At 60.0% G+C, this 17,858-nt stretch overlaps 1 protein-coding gene across 21 annotated transcripts; it reads right to left on the bottom strand.

Annotated features, from left to right (window-relative positions):
- Positions 1–1,758: 1,758 nt before the first annotated feature.
- On the bottom strand, positions 1,759–17,070 carry ARFGAP1 (ARF GTPase activating protein 1). 21 transcript variants are annotated; one of them, XM_070588614.1, is made up of 14 exons: positions 16,465–16,980; positions 13,253–13,292; positions 12,913–13,022; positions 12,485–12,656; positions 11,846–11,946; positions 10,918–11,004; positions 10,209–10,305; positions 8,268–8,324; positions 6,644–6,676; positions 5,691–5,720; positions 4,756–4,812; positions 4,144–4,203; positions 3,436–3,512; positions 1,759–2,436 (listed from the first exon to the last, which is right to left on the bottom strand). In XM_070588614.1, exons 2-14 carry the CDS (start codon positions 13,286–13,288, stop codon positions 2,091–2,093), a joined length of 1,263 nt encoding a protein of 420 aa, XP_070444715.1. In that variant the 5' UTR covers positions 13,289–13,292; positions 16,465–16,980; the 3' UTR covers positions 1,759–2,090. The 21 variants fall into 21 exon arrangements, with proteins under 21 accessions (XP_070444715.1, XP_070444713.1, XP_070444714.1 ...); XM_070588612.1 differs by having other exon boundaries at positions 13,229–13,292; positions 16,465–16,954; XM_070588613.1 differs by having other exon boundaries at positions 3,436–3,506; positions 13,229–13,292; positions 16,465–16,954.
- Between the last annotated feature and the right edge of the window lie 788 nt (positions 17,071–17,858).

Here is a 17,858-nt window from a genome sequence, read left to right as displayed (position 1 = left end):
CCTTTGCTGGTGAGTGGTCTCTGACCACCACATCCGAGCATTCCAGAAGCAGACGTGGAGAGCAGACGCGCTATGGGCACGAGCCTAAGAACTCGGAACACAGTCCTTGTAATCACTGCACTTGGCATGGGAGGGGGCTCCCATGCAGACAGACTCCCAACTTAATGTGGCCTCTTGGGCCCGAAGGGACAAGAGAAAACTGCCCCAACGCCACGGAAGCCTCCAGAGCTGAGAGCAGAAGACCCGTGTGAGCTTCCACCCTGACAGGCAGCCCTGGTACAGAAACATGGGACCGCACATCCTCGTCCTGCTGGGCGCTGACCCCAGGCAGAAGGCCTGCAGCGGCCACATTCAGAGTCCCCGCTCCAGGGAGAAAACGTCGGCTGGTGAGCACCCTCACCTCTGGCTCAGCTCTCCTGAGCACCTGCACTCCACAACCCTTGGTCCCCAGCTGGCGGACTAACTGTGGGTTTGGCTCTTGGTCTGACCTGGGGCTTCTCATCACCCTAGACCTGATCTCTGACCTCAGACCCAAGTGCAGCAGGCTGCTGGTCCAACGACCGAGACCCTCAAGTGGCCACCAAAGGCACAAGTGCTCTGCACCAGGCATCCGCTCCCCTCTGGGGGCGCCCTCCTAAAAGGAGAGCTGTGGTGCAGGGCTGTCCCATGCAGGCCCATCTGTCACTTCTGGCTCAGGGTTGTGCTGCAGACCAACACACGCTGTGACCTGGCTGCTCCTGGGCTACACGGCCATCTGAGGGCGGGCACCCATGTGGGGAGAGGGGCCTGTCCACGGAACAGCGGCCACCAGCCCAGGGCAGGGAACAGGCACGTCCCACACAAATAAACCATACAGGAGGCCACAGGTACATACAATGCCCAGTCAAAACTTGGCTGACGGTGCCACAAGGGTCAGCAAAAGTGGGTGCGGGGACAGAAAACTGACCATGGCCTTGTCACATGCTGGGTCGACCACAGGGAGGGGTGGCCAGCAGCGGTGGCTCACAGCCAAGTGGGCTCTGGGTGGATGGTGAGCTCCCCCCAACAGTGCAAGAACAGAGGGCCAGCAGAGGAAGGACAGTGCTGTGTGGCAGCTAAATGCCAGCAAGGACAGGAGTGGTGGTGACCGGCCTGATGCAAACTCCCCCCACACTCCCACTGCCAGAAAGACTTGGCATCACGGGGACTACTGGTTTACTGGCACACACCTCAAAACACCAACAGGCAGACACACCGGAGCGGCATGGCAGAGGCCCCTGCCTGGGCAAAGGCCCCACACTGCTCCTCAATGAGCGTACCCTGCCAGTACGGCCCCCCAGACCTGGTTGGGGACTGACTCGGGCTTGGAGGGCACTCAGGGCCTTCCTTCCTTCCTAACCACACTGGAATCTTATTTCCACGTTTCTGAGCTGCGCGGGCATCCCTGGCAGGTGCCGCCATCAGCTCCGACAGGCACGGCTGAGTTGAAGCACTGCCAACAGGCTCAGGTGTCCAGTGTGAGGTGGAGCCCACTGGGTTGTGCGTGCGGCCGCTTATGCAGGACTGGACGGGCGGATGAGGGAGAGCCCCTGGGTGAGTCACAGCCAGCTTCCCAGCATGCAGAGGGCACAGGCTGGTGGGGGCGGGGTTCCAGGGCGGGGCAAACAGTGGTGCAAGCTCTGGTGCTGCTCTATCTCCATCTCTAAAACCCCAGGCGTCTTCCTCAAAGAGAAAGAGAACCAGAGGGAACACGGAGTCAAAGCCCCTTCCAGAATGCACTCTCATTCCTGACACCGCGGCTGCGGGGTTTATTAGTCAGCACGTACGTCCTCCCGCAGCAGCAGGGGTCCAGCCCTCAATGGGGCCTGGCCCCAGGGCCCAAGAGCTACCCCAGAATCCCAGGAGAGCAGGGACACAGATGCAAGACACAGGATGGCCTCTGCCCCGTGACGTGAGCGCCTGCTCCCACTCGGCAGGCAGCATGGGCCCCAGGGCCCCGCCCAAGGGGCTGTCTTCACACACCGCTGCTGCCTCTTGGGTCAAACAGATGAGGCTGGAGGAGGGCAAAGTGCAGACAAGACGGGGGCCCCAGGGGCTGGGGCGCGAAGGGCCTACCAGTCCTGGTTGTCCCAGCCCTCGTCCACCAGCGCTGTTGGTGGCGGCGCCACCTTCTTGGCGGTCTTGGCTCTGCTCTCCCCGCCACCCGCCCAGGCCTCCCCACCGTCGCTGTGGTCGCTGTTCTTGTTGTTGGATGCGGAGCCTGAGCCCCACACGTCCCAGCTGTCCGAGCTCCTCTTCTCGGCCGAGGCGTCAGCGCACGTCCAGCTGTCGCTGCTCGGGGACCTGTGCGCCCTGGAGGGGTCGGCACTCCCGAAGGTCTCCCAGAAGCTCTGGTCGATGGAGCTGTTCTGGCAGTTGTCCCCACCACTGTTCTGGTAGCTCTGGCCCTCCGGGGGTCTTGAAAAGAGAGGGGGACTCTGAACAGCTGCCTCACAAAACCAGGAGACCAACGGGGCAGTGCCTCCCGAGCCACCGGGCCTTTGCTCTGCATCAGCATCTCCCGAGAGAGAGCTCAGACCTGAGGCCCCCAGCTCCACAACCCCAGGCCCAGAGCGCTCGGCCAGGCCTCTCAGGGTCTGGGAGTTGTTCTTCCTGTTCTAGGGCAGAGGAACCAGGCCTCAGCGCAGCTCCGCCATGGAGCTGAGGGCATGGACCTGCTGGAAAGAGTCAAACAGGCCTCCTGCCACCAGACCCACACTCCATCAGTCCCACCCAAAATAGAGAACGTCTGAAGGAAAACATAAAACATCGGTTTTCTGCAACCATTAAGGAAGAAAAACAAACCCAGTGCTCTTGGGCCTCATCCACACTGCTGAGAGAATCAGCTGGGGATGCAGGCTGCCCTCAGAGAGCCCCTGAGCTGAGCTGAGCCCGCCAGAGCTGCAGTCACACCATTTAAAATGCCAGACATCATGTCGGAAAGGGTGGCGTGGCACTCTGCCACAAGCATGGAGACGTATCCCAGTGCCCACCACGGCCAGCCCCAGAGGCCACTGCTCCACACCCAGCCTGCGGCCGTCTCCCCATCACATCCCCAGGGTCCCACCTGTGGGGTCAGAGAAGGAGAAAGCCAGCCAACGGCGCTTCCAGCAGAAAGGGCCAGCACCAGCCCTAAGAGCAGACACCGCCCCACTTGCCCAGATTCCAGGAGACAGTGGGCTCAGAGCTGGCTGCCCCCCAGCCCTGGGCAGTGGGAGTTCCTGCCAGGGTCAAAGTGGAAGAGGAAAAGACACCAGCCGTCCTCTCTGCACCTCTAGAGGCCTCAGGGCTTTTGCACTATGACCCCTGAACCCTTGGGGCATGATACACCTGTCCCCCAGGCAACTGCCTCCCAGAGACCCCGCAGGAAGAGCCTGGGGAAGGGAGGCCCACGTCAGGACAGGGGGCCTGGCATACCTGTCCGAGGGGTCCTCCGCTCTCCCAGAAAAAAAAGTGGTCACATCCCGCCATCCCCTACTGCCAACTCCCTGGACCTGCAAGGAGACGGGAGGAGGCAGCTCAGTGGCGGTTGACCCGAGCACGCCCACGGCATCCTGCTGAGGCCTAGTGAAGCTTGGAAACGCGACACAGCAGGGCCCAGGCACCCTGCCTCCAGCAGGGTCTGCTGGGGTGGGCAGGCACCCATGTGGAAGTGAGGCTGCAGCCCTCAGGAGCTCAACCCGAATGAGGCGAGTTGCGAGTGAAGCTCCCGGCAGGCACACGGAGTCCCCGCGGGCCTCCTCCCACCCAGAGAGCCTCGCACTGGGAGCAGGGTGACATGCACACCCCAGCCCCGGCTTTAAGGCAGAGACGGCGGGCCGTTCCCAAGCACACTGAGAGGCCAGCACTCACCAGGGAGAGATCAGCGGCAGCAAGACAGGGCAAAAGGAAAAGAAGCGACAGGTTAGTGGCTGTGACAGGCCCTCGTCAAGCTGTTTCCATATTCCTCCAGCTGTCGGCACCAGAGCATCTACCTGACCCTCCTCACGTCTCAGAGGATGCCGGGCCACAGAAGCGACTGGGGCATGAAGCCCCCAGGCCCCTGCCTGCTCTCGGTTCCAGGGGCCCTGGAATATGGAGACTGGCTTCCAGCTGCGCCCGCACGTCAAGCGGGGCCTGCCCTACCTTAGACGCCAACTGAGAGACCCCACTGGACACATCATCAAAAATCTTTCCCTCCTTCACCTACAAGGATTGAAACAGCAGTGTTAGCTGAGGCCAGAAGCCCCACAGCAGCCCAACCCTGAGAGGACATGCAGGCTGAGAAGGGTCGCGGCAGCAGCTGTGTCACAGGAACCTGTCACCCCAGAACTGAGAGGAGTCAGGGCCAACGACAGCCAGCGCCTGGGCTGGTCTAACGCAGCATCTTCTCCCGGTGTTCTCTGCCTCACCCACAACCCTCAGAGGACAGGCTGGCACTGATCCCAAAGGCCCCCGCCCCTCAAGAGCCTGTCCTGTCCAGTCTGAGCACTCTGTGCACTGTAGCGGGCGTGCTAGGGAGGGCCGGGTCCCAACCAGCCCTGTGGGAGGAGAGGACCCCCCACCCCGAGGAGCAGAGTGCAAGGCCAGGCCTCGCTGAGGCCGGGATGGGAGCCTGCGGGAACACAGGGAGCCCGTGGGAGTCAGAGCCTCTGAACAAAAGCACCTGAGCTCAGCTGCGCCCGGAAACGGGGGCCACCTGGGGAGGCACGAGGAACACCCAGTGGAGCACTCAGCCCCTGGCGGGGGCCGCCTCACCTTCTCCTGGGCGGGTCTCAGGACGCTCTCGTTTAGACTGTGGCCCAACTCGGAAGCCTGTTTGAAGGAAGGATGCGATGAGAGGGAAGTCACGTGAGCTCCTCGTGCGGCACGCTCCTCCCAGCACATGCACTGGCGCAGCGGCCACAAGCTGTGCCAACAGAGGGAAGGCAGCGGAGGGTGGGCAGCACACGGGACACCCCAGGCTCCTGCAGCGGCTGCGGCACCTGAGGTGGCTGCACAGAAGTGTCTGGGCAGCCTGGCTGCACGGAGGCTGGAGACAGCTGCCCCTGGCATATGTGCTCACAAAAAGGGGTCTGGGGATGGCAGCAAGCCCCCGGGAGTCTGCCCTGCCTGGCGGCCACCTCCAGGAGCTTCCCGTCAGATCCCAGGTGGTCTGGCGTAAGGACAGCCAGGTGCTGACAGCAGGTCACATGGCGCCCCAGGATGCAGACGGGTGCATCCTCAGTCCTTGGAGTGGTTCAGGCCCCACCAGCCTCCAGCAGGCCTGCAAGGAGCTAGCTTGGAGGGACGGGGACAGAGCTGGGGGACCAACCAAGGCTGGCACAGTGCTCAGGTGGGGGGCAGCATGGGACAGTGAGACGGGCTCACCACATGGGTGTCAGGACCTCCCACTGGGATAAAACTCCTTCAGATTATGTGGCTCAAGATAATTAAAACAAAGTGAAAATCACACCAAGTAGCCCAGGTGCCCCGGGCCCATCAGTGCCCCTGGAGGAGCAGCACCCCCGGGCGCCGGATCCTGTGTCTCCTGCCCGAGACTCGGATCCCTGAGCACCGTGGACAGCCGGTGAGAGGCGCTGAGTGTGCGCACACAAAAGCGCTGACACAAGACAGGCCACGGCAGGCGGGACGCCACAGAGCAAAGCACGCACCGAGCAGAGACACGCGCAAGAGCAGACGCGGGGCCTTACCAGCTCCGGCTGCTGCTTGGGACCCCAAAACTTTACCCAGACGGCATAGGGAGACGGGTTGGGGGAAAGAGAGAGAGAAAAAGCAAGGCGGTAGGAGCAGCATCTCACAACAACCCAGAAGCATCTCGGCACGCTTGACCAGTGTCTTGTTTCTCACAGCATCGCCCCAACAGGGGTCCCCAAAAACGACCCTGGAGCCCATTCACGGCTACTGAACCTGACCACCTTCCACTCCCACCTGACCACTTTCCAGAACCGCAGGAGGGGGCATGCGTGATTCAGGAGCTGAAATGGGGGCTCAGAGATAAAAGCAAAGAAGAGGCTCCTGAGTGGGGTTGGGTGAAATGTCGCCACAGATGGGCAGTGCTCCGAGCCCCTGGAGAACCCAGCTCCCTCCCTGGGGGTGAGGGCAGGGCTCGAGTGGCCGGGATAGCCTCCACGTGAGCACTGACGCCCAGCGCCAGGAGGACGGGCCGGCCCAGGGTCTGGCACCACGTGGGGACTGCTTGGCGACTGACCAGGATTTGAAGAAACAACAAACACCAAGGCCTGAGCCAGCCACCTCTGAGAGCAGCACTGACCAGGATGGAGGGCACTGGGCCGGCTCAGCCCGCCTGCGGCTGCCACACACACAACACAGAGCCCTCGTCCCACCCACAGTGTGCCTGCCTGCTCCTTCACAGGCTGCAATGGACAGCGGGAGCAGACCCTAGGCAGGTACAGCCTCCTACGCCACCTGCTAAGCCCATGGGCACCTGAGGTGACGCCCACTGATGTGCGAGCTTGGGGGACGGGTGCACACGCACAGGCCGGTCCAAGTCCAGGCTGCACACGGCCATGTCCCTCACGAGCACACAGCCCACGGAGGGCAGACCAGGCAGGGTCCAGACACCAACGGGACATCACGCTGGGAGTTTTAACAGAACACGGGGTGCGGAAGCTTCCTCTGTTACCTTTTGACTTGCTTGGGATCCAAATTTTGTGGCCTGAAAGGAAAAGCAAAGACAACGCCTTGTGATCAACCGTCCTGACTCTGGCCACCAAGCTGTATTTCCACGGGGCTCAGACACTCAGTCCCAGGTCTGGGTCCCGACGGCCGCGAGGCACCAGCGCTCACCCTGCAGCAGCTCCGAGGGGCCCGGCAAAGCTGCCCACAGCACCAGGTCCCCGCTGGAGGGAGGCCACCGGACGAGAGCACCCGTGCAGCACCCAGGGCCGGCAAGCCGGCCCAACTCCAACTTCCCCACCCTGAGCAGTGGGGGCCCTGTAAACCACCAGCGCAGAGGTGGCCACCCAACCCCGTCTTCACTGGGCTTTCTCACGACCGTGCCCACACCACCTCCCACTTGGTGCTCAACAGGCCAGTCACGCTGCTCGTCTCTACCTGGCACCCCAGTCACCTTTATAACAACTGAAGAAGAAAAATGCCTGGCCGTGATATTCCAGCTTGAAGGTGCATGGACACCCCAGCCACACCCTCCTTCAGAGACCAGGCTCCAGAGAAAGCCAGCAGAGGCCACGTGGTAGGGGACCACACGACAGCAGTGCCACGGCAGCTGAGCCCCTCAGCACCAGGCTCCTCCCAGGGCCGGGCTGCCAAACCTCTCTGGGCCTCCCCTCCACCCTGCACGGCCTGAGGGGGGTGGGGGCAGGCCCAGGGGTGCCCCTGAGAAATGTTCCCTGAGGCTTTACTCCAGCCCAGAGCCAACTCGGTGGTTTCCGCTGGACGTGGGGGCGGCTGCAGGCACCCGGCTGGCCCACGGCTCCCTGGCTCCAGCCCTCAGAAGGCTCCTGTCCTGACCTTCAGGGTCTGTCTGCTCTGGGTCACTCACCAGGCAGCCTCCTGTCCCTGCTCTGGGCTCCCCCTCTTCTCTCACCTTCCTCTCACAACCATGGCCACACGGCCGGCTTGCGGTCTCCCCTGCAGGCTGTCTCCCTCCAGGCTGACATCCCCATACAGTTTCTGGCTGTTCCTTTCCGCCTGGCACTTGTCCAGGTTGCTGCCAGGAGGCCAGGTATGTTCCCACTCTCCACTGTCTGTCCTGACAAAACCCCCAAATCCTCCCCTGGCCTCGGGCTGAACAGGCAAGGGTGAGAGAGAAAGAACTCTGCTCTGGAGACCCAGCACCCAGGAGAGACTCAAGGGGCCACAGGGCCACCACCTGCTTCACTCGGCCTAAGTGGGGGCCCGGTCAACACTGCAGGGAGGGCAAGTCCGGGTCACGTTCTGCCCCCAGCTCAACACAGCGCCTCTTTCTTCTAGAGCCTGCTGAGCCTCTGACACACAGACAAACTATGAAACCCGCTATGAAAGCAGAGACCCTCTACGCGGCCTTGAGGCTCCTCCATGACCCTGGGAGCTCTGGCTGAGGGCAGCTCGAAGGGCCAGAAACCAAGAGTCCCTTGGCACAGGTGGGCGTGCAGCCCTGAACACGGGAGGGAAGGCTCATGGCCTCTGAACACCCACCACCCCTTGGTCAGAGACCCTTCAAGACCCTTCTCCTGCTCCCAGATACCAGCCAGCACAGCCTGGTGGGTCCCACGGGGCCTGGTGGCATGTTGGGATGAGCTACTCACGCCCTCCTTAGCTGCTGAGGCAAACTTGCTCGCTCCCATGGTGAAACTGCTCCAGCCCTGAAAGGAAGAACAGAGAAGCCATGTCAAGGCTCCACATGCCGCTGCCCAGGGAGGGGCCTTTCTGACCTGCTGCGCCGTCACCTGGCAAAGGAGGGTCTGGATGCCCGCAGAGGGCCCTACAGCAGCTCACAGATCCACTCTCCACACAGAGTGAGCATTCCTGCAACAGGCACGCCTGGACACCATGCACCCGTCCCTGCACCACCACCCCATCAGGACCATCCTCGGCCCCCAACAGGAGGGACTCGGAAGAGCCAGGCCTGGACCACAGGGTGGGACCGCTGGCCCCAGCCCCAGAGCCTCCATCTCAAGCCTGGGCCTGCTCCTCCTGCTGCCCTCCACCCTCCCGCCTCCCCTCTGAGGGGTCAGGAGTCCAGTGCCATGCTGGTGCCCACTCCAGACACACAAGACTGTGAGGCTGGTTACGGGTCACTGCAACCCATTCTCTTCTAAGTGTGAGGCTGTGTTCTCCTAAGCCTCCAAAATCAATTAAAGCTATTTAGAGCCATGAACGTCTCGTTTAAACCCAACGTCGCTTCTTCCTCCAAAGGAAAAGAGACAGACCTCACCATGGGAGACAGTCCCGTTCAGTCCTTCACTAAGAATTAAAGATCCACAGCAGGGGGACGTGGGGACGTGAAAGACTACCTTCCTGGATGGGGGCGTGGGGACGTGGAAAGACTACATTCCTGGATGGGGACGTGGGGACGTGAAAAGACTACATTCCTCCACGGGGGTGGGGACTGTTTTAAAATAAACTCCCACACAGAAGGTTTCAAACTAAAGATTTGCCTTTTTTCCCTGGAGAAGATTCAACGACTGTGAGGGTGCAACCTCAGGTTCCAGGGCTCCAGCTGGCTTGTTCCAGCTGCCCAAGACCTGGAGCTCTGGAGAGCCAGCCCGGGGCGCCTCAGGGGTAAAGAGAGTTTTCAACAATTTTTGAGCGAGAAGTTCATTCATCTTTGGAACAATAAACGTACAGGGGTGAAAGAGGACCTCCCATCACACCTAAGTCAGGACCTGAGTCCACGGCCCGGAGACGTGACTGCTTCCTCCCAGTCTCCTCCCCGCACATGCGGCATGCGCAGTGCAGTGTCACCTCTCACACGCACGCCCCTCTTCTGCACCTCCTTGCTGACTCGGACTGCGGGAGACCCACCCTACTAGCACAAGAGCCCTCCTCGCCTCTACACACACAGCACCCAGACGACACACCAGCTGTCACCTGACCCCCTCCCCAGGCAGACCCTCAGGCGGTCTGCGCTTCTCGGGGTCACGGATGATGCTGCGATGAATAAAAAGCATTCTAAAGAAACAGAAAGTCTGCTTGGAAAATGATGGTTTGACTGGAGCGGCGACGCAGGTAGGGATGTGCACGCGTAGCCAAGGGCACCATCCCCAAAGGGCGCCAGGGCCCGTGCTACCGCCAAGCACTTCGCCTCTGCCCCTGGAATCTCGTCCTCAGGAGCTGGCTAAGAGCGGCACTGAGAATCAGCCAGGAGGCAAGGCAGGATCAGCTGCTGGCTGTGCCCAGTGCTCTCCCAGGAGAGGGCGGCCAGGCAGCTTCCAGGCAGAACTTTAGTGCTTTAGAGGATACGCCCCTCAATAAATTTGAAAGACATACTTGTAACCAAAGCGGGCAGACGACTGAACACACATGGGATCTGAATAATGGGAGCCACATATAGTTTCAGTGAAAGAGAGGGAGAGGGGCCTCAACCAGAACAAGCAGCACGCTTTCCTAGAGCAGCCCAGCACTGCCCCACTGGGCCCAGCCTGTCTGCGACGCTGGGAGGCCCCTGGGGGTTGGCATGGGACACATGCACATGCACACACGCACGGATACACACACACACCCCCTCAGGACCTGTGTGCCCTCACCGAGTACAGGGACGACATGGCACTGTTGAGGAAGTCGTCTTCTCTCTTCGGAGGCGGCACTGTGTTCCCAAACCCCACGTAGCGGTTCTCCGTGGCCCTGATGGAAACAAAAGCAGCAGCTAAAAGCCACGGGTGTGGGAGGTGCCCAGAGCCCAGGACAGAGGCGTGGATGGCCAGCCGCCCCGAGGGGCCCTCTGAAGGCCGTAGCGACTCCCCCTCGCACAGGACGCTGTGCTGCCCATGGTCCAGCCGCACACAGGAGGCAGGCCTTCCTCCGCTCTTTACACCCTCCTGCTGCGTCTAGCCAGAGGAGCCCCAGCAAGACACAAAGCCAACAACCAGAGTAACAGCAAAAAGCACCAAAACAGTTTAATCTGATGGCTCGAGGGACAAAAACACATTCACAGGCCAGAGAGATTCAAAGAAAATGCATTCTCTCTTCCTTCTAAATGTTAGCGTTTCTCTCGACTTAAGACCCCTCTTCAAACCTGGGCTGGCCCAGGGCTGAGGCACGCAGGCCTGCAAACACGCTGACCCTGCACCCAGCACATCCTCTTAAGCCCCGCCCCACACAACCCTCCAAGTCCAGGTCTGCCCAGAGTACCCCCCCACGCCCTCCTGAGGCCCCCCCGACACCCTCCACGGTCGAGTCTGCCCAGAGTGCAGCCCCCACGTCCTCCCAAGCCCCCCGCCGACCTCGAGGCCTTACCCTTGGTAGGAGCCGAGGTCGTCGTTCAGCCAGTCTTCAAAAGCCTTGTCTGAAGAGGAGGTTGAGTTCTGCGGCTGGCCAGAGGCTCTGAAATCAGAGTCAACAGTTGGTGAGGCCAAAGGACGGGGAAGGGGAGACGCCTGCGGGAACCAGGCGGGTCTCGGGGAAGTGCTTGTCTCATCCACCTGGTCACCCCTGGGCTCCTCTGAGAACAAAGCTCCCGGCAGGCCAGCCTCCAGCTCTGTCTGGCAGGGGGCTCAGGCCCGGCAGCTGACACCAGCAAGAAGCATGCAGAGGCACCAAGCCTCACAGATAGGGTCTCAACAGCGGCTCCTTGCCTGCTTGTGCCAGCACGGAGGCCCTGGAGAGGCTGGGAGGACCGAGGCCAGAACAAGCACATGGTACTGGTCTGGAGACCTTCCAACAAGGACACCTTGACACAAAATGCAAGGGGAGCAGGGGGACAAAGGGAGGGCCGCTGGGTACCCCTGGCATAGACGAGGAGCCTTCTCTGAGTGGTCACCCCAGAACACCAGCCTCCAATGTGCGAGGACAGAGGACACTCACCGTGGGGATCAGCTCGCCCACAGTGTGCCTATGCTCTGGGGAGGTGGCAACCCCAGCCAGGCCACGTCTCACAGAGCCGCATGCATCAGCGGTACGTGTCTGGAAGGATCTGCACTGGGCTAACATCTGAGAAGCGGGCAGATAATATGTTCTGTTTTAGATGTGTCTTTATTGGTTGAATTTTTACTGAAAACTTGTTATTGTTTCAGCAACCTATAAAGTTGTTTTTCCCACTGATTTCTGGGAACAGCTCAAAATTAGAACCAATACCACGACACCCCGGGGATCCTGAGCTATAACTAAGATCAGAGCCAGGCTGAGAACAGCACAGAGCCCGACTAGCGGGCCAGCGGAGAGCTACCGGTGGGCGGTGGACGGCAGCGTCTTGGGCTGGGGTGGAGTCCAGTTCTGGGCAGGCGATGACTCCAGAGACCATTCTCTACCTTCGGCCAGAGTGGCTACCTGCCAAGGGGACACGGGTTAGAGAGCCCAGAACTGTGTGGGGCAGCCACAGATGCTGTCCACTCTAGCACACTCTCACGCACCCTGCATGCAGCCCCTCCAGCCTCGGTGGCTGTGGGCTGGGGTCTCTGCCACGAGTGATCACTGAGGCTGGGTCTCACTCTGGCTGTGGTGAACAGCAGTGCCGGTGAGCTCTTGGTCAGCGGCTCCAACCCCAAACGCCTGGGACCCACCCCTCTGTCCCTCAAATGACGGCACCAGCAGGTGCTGTGTTCTCAGGAGTTTTACCCAAGATGTAAAAAGGCACTTGGACGTGACACTGTCCCAAATGTTGGGGAGGAAGGCTCGTCCTCCACCCCTGCCAACGACAGGCACCTGCTTCCCCTTGCCTGGACAGGACAGGGCCACACAACTGTCTGTACGGGGACTGCACATAGCCTCCATGGTGGCAGAGCCCACAGAAGAACCCCAACTCCTGGAACCACTAAGGCCGCCAATGGACAGAGCAGCCTGGCCCCTGCTGGCTGCCTGTCCTCACCTTGTCCCTGAAGAGGGCGGCGGCCCTGCTGCTGTACTTATCCTGCAGGGACCAGCAAGGGTCGTAGTCCTCCTGAGACTCCAGGAACTCTCGGAACTTTGCATTCCCTCCGGCCTTCATCTTCTCGAGCTCAATGTCCTTCCACTTGTCCATAGTAACAGAGCGCACGAAGCTGGAAACCAGAGGATGACTGTGATGATCGGGTACCAGGTATCCAAGAGCCCCGACCCCAGCCACGCTGTGAATCAGGAGCATGTGCTTCCTGTGTCAGGAGGGCCTGGCCTTGACACCTGAGCACACGGCGTGTGAGGTGGCCCGCGCTTTTCTGCCACCTGGCTCCTGACGGCAGGCCCCTGACTATGGCTTAGGATGCCCACGGAGCCTGAGGGGCAGGAGCACGTCTGCTGCCCTGAGCAGAGGGTACTGACCTGAGGTGCACCCCGAGCCCTCGGTGTTTGCCCGAGCACTCCAGGCAGATCCAGATGCCGTAGGTCACACTCACCCATTGAGGGTTGAACGCACCACACTCAAAACACACCTGCAAAGAGGGCCACGTGTGGCTCACCCAGGCGGCTCAGGGCAGGGCTCGGGGACCCCGAGACCCAATGGGTGGCCCCAAGAGGGTGCAGAGGAGAGGACAGCTGTGGGACCAACAGCGACAGGGAGGGAGGGCTCTGAGGCTGTAGGCAACTTCCGAGAGGCTGCTAACCCTAACAGAGGCATCAAAGGAAAGCAGAAGCTCACATTGTTTTCATCTTGCACTCTTACTTCTTTAAGAACTTTCCTGGTTCTCGGGCTGGCCATGATGCTAGAAAAGAGGAAAAAAACTTTTAAAATTTACAAATAGGTTACTTCACAAGAAAATCAATTAGTATAAAAACCAGTACAAAACATAGTTTCAGAGAAATTCTGCTAAGCTGCTTAGAAGCTGGAGGGCAACACCGCTACTCACTGCAGGCAGTGTCAGGAGCCACTTACGGAAGGAGTCTGTTCCCCACACTCTAGAATCAAGAGGAGTCTGGAGCTCCCGGTCAATGGCAATGCAATTAAGAATAACGTAATTACTGGTGTCCACTTTGCTTAAGCATTACATACAATTTATAAAAAGTCCTGTCTTCTAATGAAGTTCATAGCAAGGGGTGGCCTCTATAAAACACGCAAAGACTGGCAGCTATATCTCACTTCCCACCTAAAAGGGTGACACACCAGACTGAGCCGATGGCCTCTGAAGATACGGGCCTCGAGTTCTCTGCCCTCCACCCCCCCAGCACGGTGCAGAAGTGGTCCTGACTGACGTGTGAAGTCAGCGGGGGGGTCTGTAGGTAGGTCCTCCAAGAGGCCATCACGAGGGATGAAGTGACAGCTGGCACAGTCACAGCAGGGCAAGGACAGTGCCCTATGGACCAGGAGACCTGCCCCCATGCCTCAAAGGGACACTGCTGGGGAGCAGCAGCCACAGGCTCGGGCTGAAGAGAAAAATCATTTATCACCCCCCCCTTTTTTTTTAAGATTTTATTTTTCCTTTTTCTCCCAAAGCCCCCCCAGTACATAGTTGTGTAATTTTTCAGTTGTGGGTCCTTCTAGTTGTGGCATGTGGGATGCCACCTCAGCATGGCCTGATGAGTGGTGCCGTGTCTGCGCCCAGGATCCAAACTGGCGAAACCCTGGGCTGCCGCAGTGGAGGGCGTGAACTTAACCACTCAGCCACAGGGCCGGCCCCAAAATCACTTATTTCTTGACAGATCTAGCTTTGGCGAAGTTCAACTTCAACTGGTGCCCCACTGAACTCATGACCAGGAAAATCGATATAAGACTCAAGCTGGAAGAAGGGGATGGGTGCCAAGCAGTGTCAGACATAAATTACCTGCACTGGTCCTGCACAAGCCACCTCTGATGGGACCTGGGTTCTGGGCCACCTCTACCGTCACCAGCCCACAACTGAGGGTGTGGCCTCTCTGAGGCCCTGCTCTCACCCGTGAACAGAACCCGTGAGCTGCTCCCTCTAACTCACAGGGCAGCTCACATCCTCTGGAACACTCTAAGTGGCAGACTGCTGCTGGATGTTTTCAGGCTGCCACCTCTCTACCCGCTCGCTGCTGCACGCAACGCGACTGCTGAGACCAGCTTTCCACTGAGGTGCAGTTGGAGCTTTACACTGAGATGCAGCTTTAAAAACCCAGAAGGATCTCTGTGGTGTATTTCCCCTTTAATCTTAAGTATGCAGAAATAAGTTATTCACTGAGGGGAGCCCTGCCTCTCCACACAACCAAACCTGCTCGATCTGGAGTCCACGACTCCTGATGCTCATCAGGGCCCACTTTCAAGCTAGCTGAAGTCAGGAAATAAACGTTTGCTTTCTGTAATTGACAGAAGCAAAACCCGGAGTTTCCCCAGGCTCCTCTCTGCTCTGCAGTTCTCTGTGCTGCCAGAGGGTCTACTGAAACCACCAGATCTCGAGGGCAAACAGCTGGGTGCAGAATCCTGCCCAGTACTGGGCCCTGGCACCACTCATGCAGGTAGAACGCCGTCCTCACGCTGAGCAGCCTGCTCAGCCACAGCTCGAGAGGCAGAAACAGGGAACACGCCCTTGGAGAGACGTCTGGGGGTTTGTGTTTACCAAGCCCTTTGCTCACGTTCGTCTCATGGCAGCCCCAGGAGCGCCCTGTGCGGGCTGGAGCGCAGGGCTGACGCACACCTGCCCCGCACAGGCCTCCACACCAGGCCCTGCGCTCTCTCCACAGAGCTGTGCCGACCCTCAGAGGCTCAGGCTCCGGCCCACAGGACACAGGCAAACAGAGTCAGAAGTGGGGTGAGCTTCTTGAATCTCTAACTGCGTAAGGGAAGGCAGAGCGAATGTGTGCAGAACCGCCAGGGAAGATCCCTGAAAAATAAACGACCCAGCTTGGATTTATAAGGAACTCCCCTCAGTGACCAGTTTTGGATGTGAGAATCCTTGAGTTCTCAGAAATACTAACTATAACACACAAAAACAAATACCTCCTAACTTTCAAAACCACAGATATGGGTTATCTTGTAAAATAATCCAAGAACTCCTGTTTTAACACCTGAAACCAAGATGGTACAATGCAGCTCTTTCTACAAGTGGACAAAGCCAGTAAATGTTGAGCCAAATGGGGACACTTTTCCCTAGTTCCCTAAGTGAGCCACCTGTCAGTCTGCAAACACTGGCCCTCACGGTGGAACCTCCTCCACGTGTGAGATGACACGGGATGTCACCCAGGAGACAGGCAGAAACAGTAACCTCCGTCTCAGACACCGCCGAGGCAGCCGGCAGCTGTGTGCCAGCACAGCCCTCGCTCCTGACAGATCATTCCTGACCCTCGCAGGGCAAGGTCGCCAGGGGACGCACAACCCGCCAAGAGCTACCATCCCGCCGCGTTCCTGCCGTCTTCGCCATCGCAGACAGAGCCGCGGCGCGATCGGACCTGCGCCGAACGAGCAGCTATTTCCCAGAAGCGGTTTGTGATGCAACTGTTTAGCGGTGCAGACACGAAGCACGGCTCTACCCAAATCCACGTCAACTGAAAAGACACGTTCGAGTCCCTTCCTGGCCTCTTCACCCACCACCGCCGATGTCGGGTGGGGAGGAGAGCGCCGAGCCGGCCCAGGGCTCTGAGCAGACGGACCCTCACCTCCTAGGGGCGGAAGCCCTTCAGATCGGCCGCCTGGGCGCTGCGCCCAGGTCCTGGGTCCGAGGGAAGGGCCGGGCAGGGCCGCGACCCGCGGAGGGTCCAGAGCCCGCGGTGGGGGCGGCCTCGGGGGCTCGGGGGCGTCCGCCAGGGAGGCGCCTGGACGGCCGGGGGGCGGCGGGGCAGTGCCGCGACCCGCGGAGGGTCCAGAGCCCGCGGTAGGGTTGGCCTCGGGGGCTCGGGGGCGTCCGCCCGGGAGGGGCCTGGACGGCCGGGGGGCGGCGGGGCAGTGCGGGCGCTTCCAGGTCGGGGGCTCCGGCTGGCGCTTACCTGGCGGACTCGATCCTGCGCGCCGGCGCCAGGCGGGGGTCCGGGCGGGGTCTGGAGGGGAGCGCGCCGCCAGCCGCACCGAGGCCGCGCCGGCCGCCCACCCCGCCGCCACCAGCTTCCGGCTACGTTGCACCTCGCAAGGCATCACGGGAGGCCGGGGGCGGGACTTCCGCCTCTGCTGCTGGCCGGAAGCGCGGCCCCGTCCCTGTCGCCATGGGGACGCGTCCCAGCGGCCGCGACGGAGCAGAGGGGGGCCCCTGTCTGCGCGGACGCGGCAGGGAGCAGGCGGCCGGCTCGGACAGCCCTGGAGCCGCGTCCTCGGTCGGGGCCTGCAGACCCCGGCGCTGCTGTGCCGGGCAGGGCGGGAGGGCCAGCGACGTGTGTCGGAGCGGATCGTCCGAGGGACCGCGACGCCGTCGCTGACGGCGGACGGGAAGATGCGGTCGGCGCGTCGTCAGGCTCTGAACGAGAACTGACGGCCCGCTCCACTGAGGATGACTCAAGGACGGCGTGCTTACGAGGGGCTGATTCGGAAGGTGGGGCGGGCTTGGGAAAACCGCAGGAATCCTGCCAGAGCCGGGGCTGGAGCGGCAGAGCTGTGACGTCAATAGGCTCCGAGGGAAAGAGGGAGGTTCCCGCACTCGGGAAGGGCAGGGTCCTTAGGGCCGCCGCCCCACAAGAGCTGTCACCTTTGGTTGAGGGCATCGCCAGCCCAAGGTGACCCAGCAGGGAAGCCACAACAGCAAACACCCTGGCCTCTCTGGCCTGTCGCCCTCTGATCTCCTGGTTTTGCCTCCTGTTGTCCGAACCCATTGGTGCAGAAGGAGGTGGAGAAGGGTGGGGAGTGGGTGCGGAGCGGCAGCTGGAGAGATGGAGCAAGCAGTAACGCGGGGCAGACGCTGCAAAGCAGCGTGAATAGCAGGATCCCAAACACCCGAAAATATGACTGTAGAAAGGAAACCGTTAAAGTGATTGCCTCGGCTGTCGTTGCAAGTGCTTTTTGGTTTTACTTCGTGCTTTTCTGTATTTTCCACATATTCTTCATGGGTCTGTATGATTTTCAAATGATCCAGTATAAACATTTTTATCGAGGTACAATGTACAATCAATAAAATGTACAGTTCAATGAGTTTTGACAAAGGTATCCCAGTGTAACCTCCACCACAATCAATTCTAGAGCATTTCCGTCAGAGGTAACCTCTGTTCTCATTTTGTCCCCATATCTTAGTTTTGTCTGTTCTGGAACGTCATATAAATAGGATCATGCTCCTTGTACTCTTTTGAATGGCTACTTTCACTTAACATAATGTTTTTAAGATCTATCCATGTTGTTGTGTGTTTCTGTCCTAGGTATTTCATATAAATGGAATCATACAATATGTGACCTTTTGTGT

The sequence above is a fragment of the Equus przewalskii genome, chromosome 21 (genome assembly GCF_037783145.1).
Source record: "Equus przewalskii isolate Varuska chromosome 21, EquPr2, whole genome shotgun sequence".
Lineage (NCBI taxonomy): Eukaryota > Metazoa > Chordata > Mammalia > Perissodactyla > Equidae > Equus > Equus przewalskii.
Note: the sequence above shows the minus strand (reverse complement) of the source record. Positions and strands in the feature narration are given on the sequence as shown.

Excerpts from the sequence above, each read along its gene's own strand:
- ARFGAP1 (XM_070588612.1), bottom strand. The coding sequence starts at position 13,288 with ATGGCCAGCCCGAGAACCAGGAAAGTTCTTAAAGAAGTAAGAGTGCAA. Across the intron at positions 4,204-4,755 it reads TGAGACCCGCCCAGGAGAAG|GTGAAGGAGGGAAAGATTTT; the intron begins GTGAGGCGGCCC and ends CAATCCTTGTAG. Across the intron at positions 2,437-3,435 it reads GCGGAGGACCCCTCGGACAG|ACCCCCGGAGGGCCAGAGCT; the intron begins GTATGCCAGGCC and ends TCTCTTTTCAAG.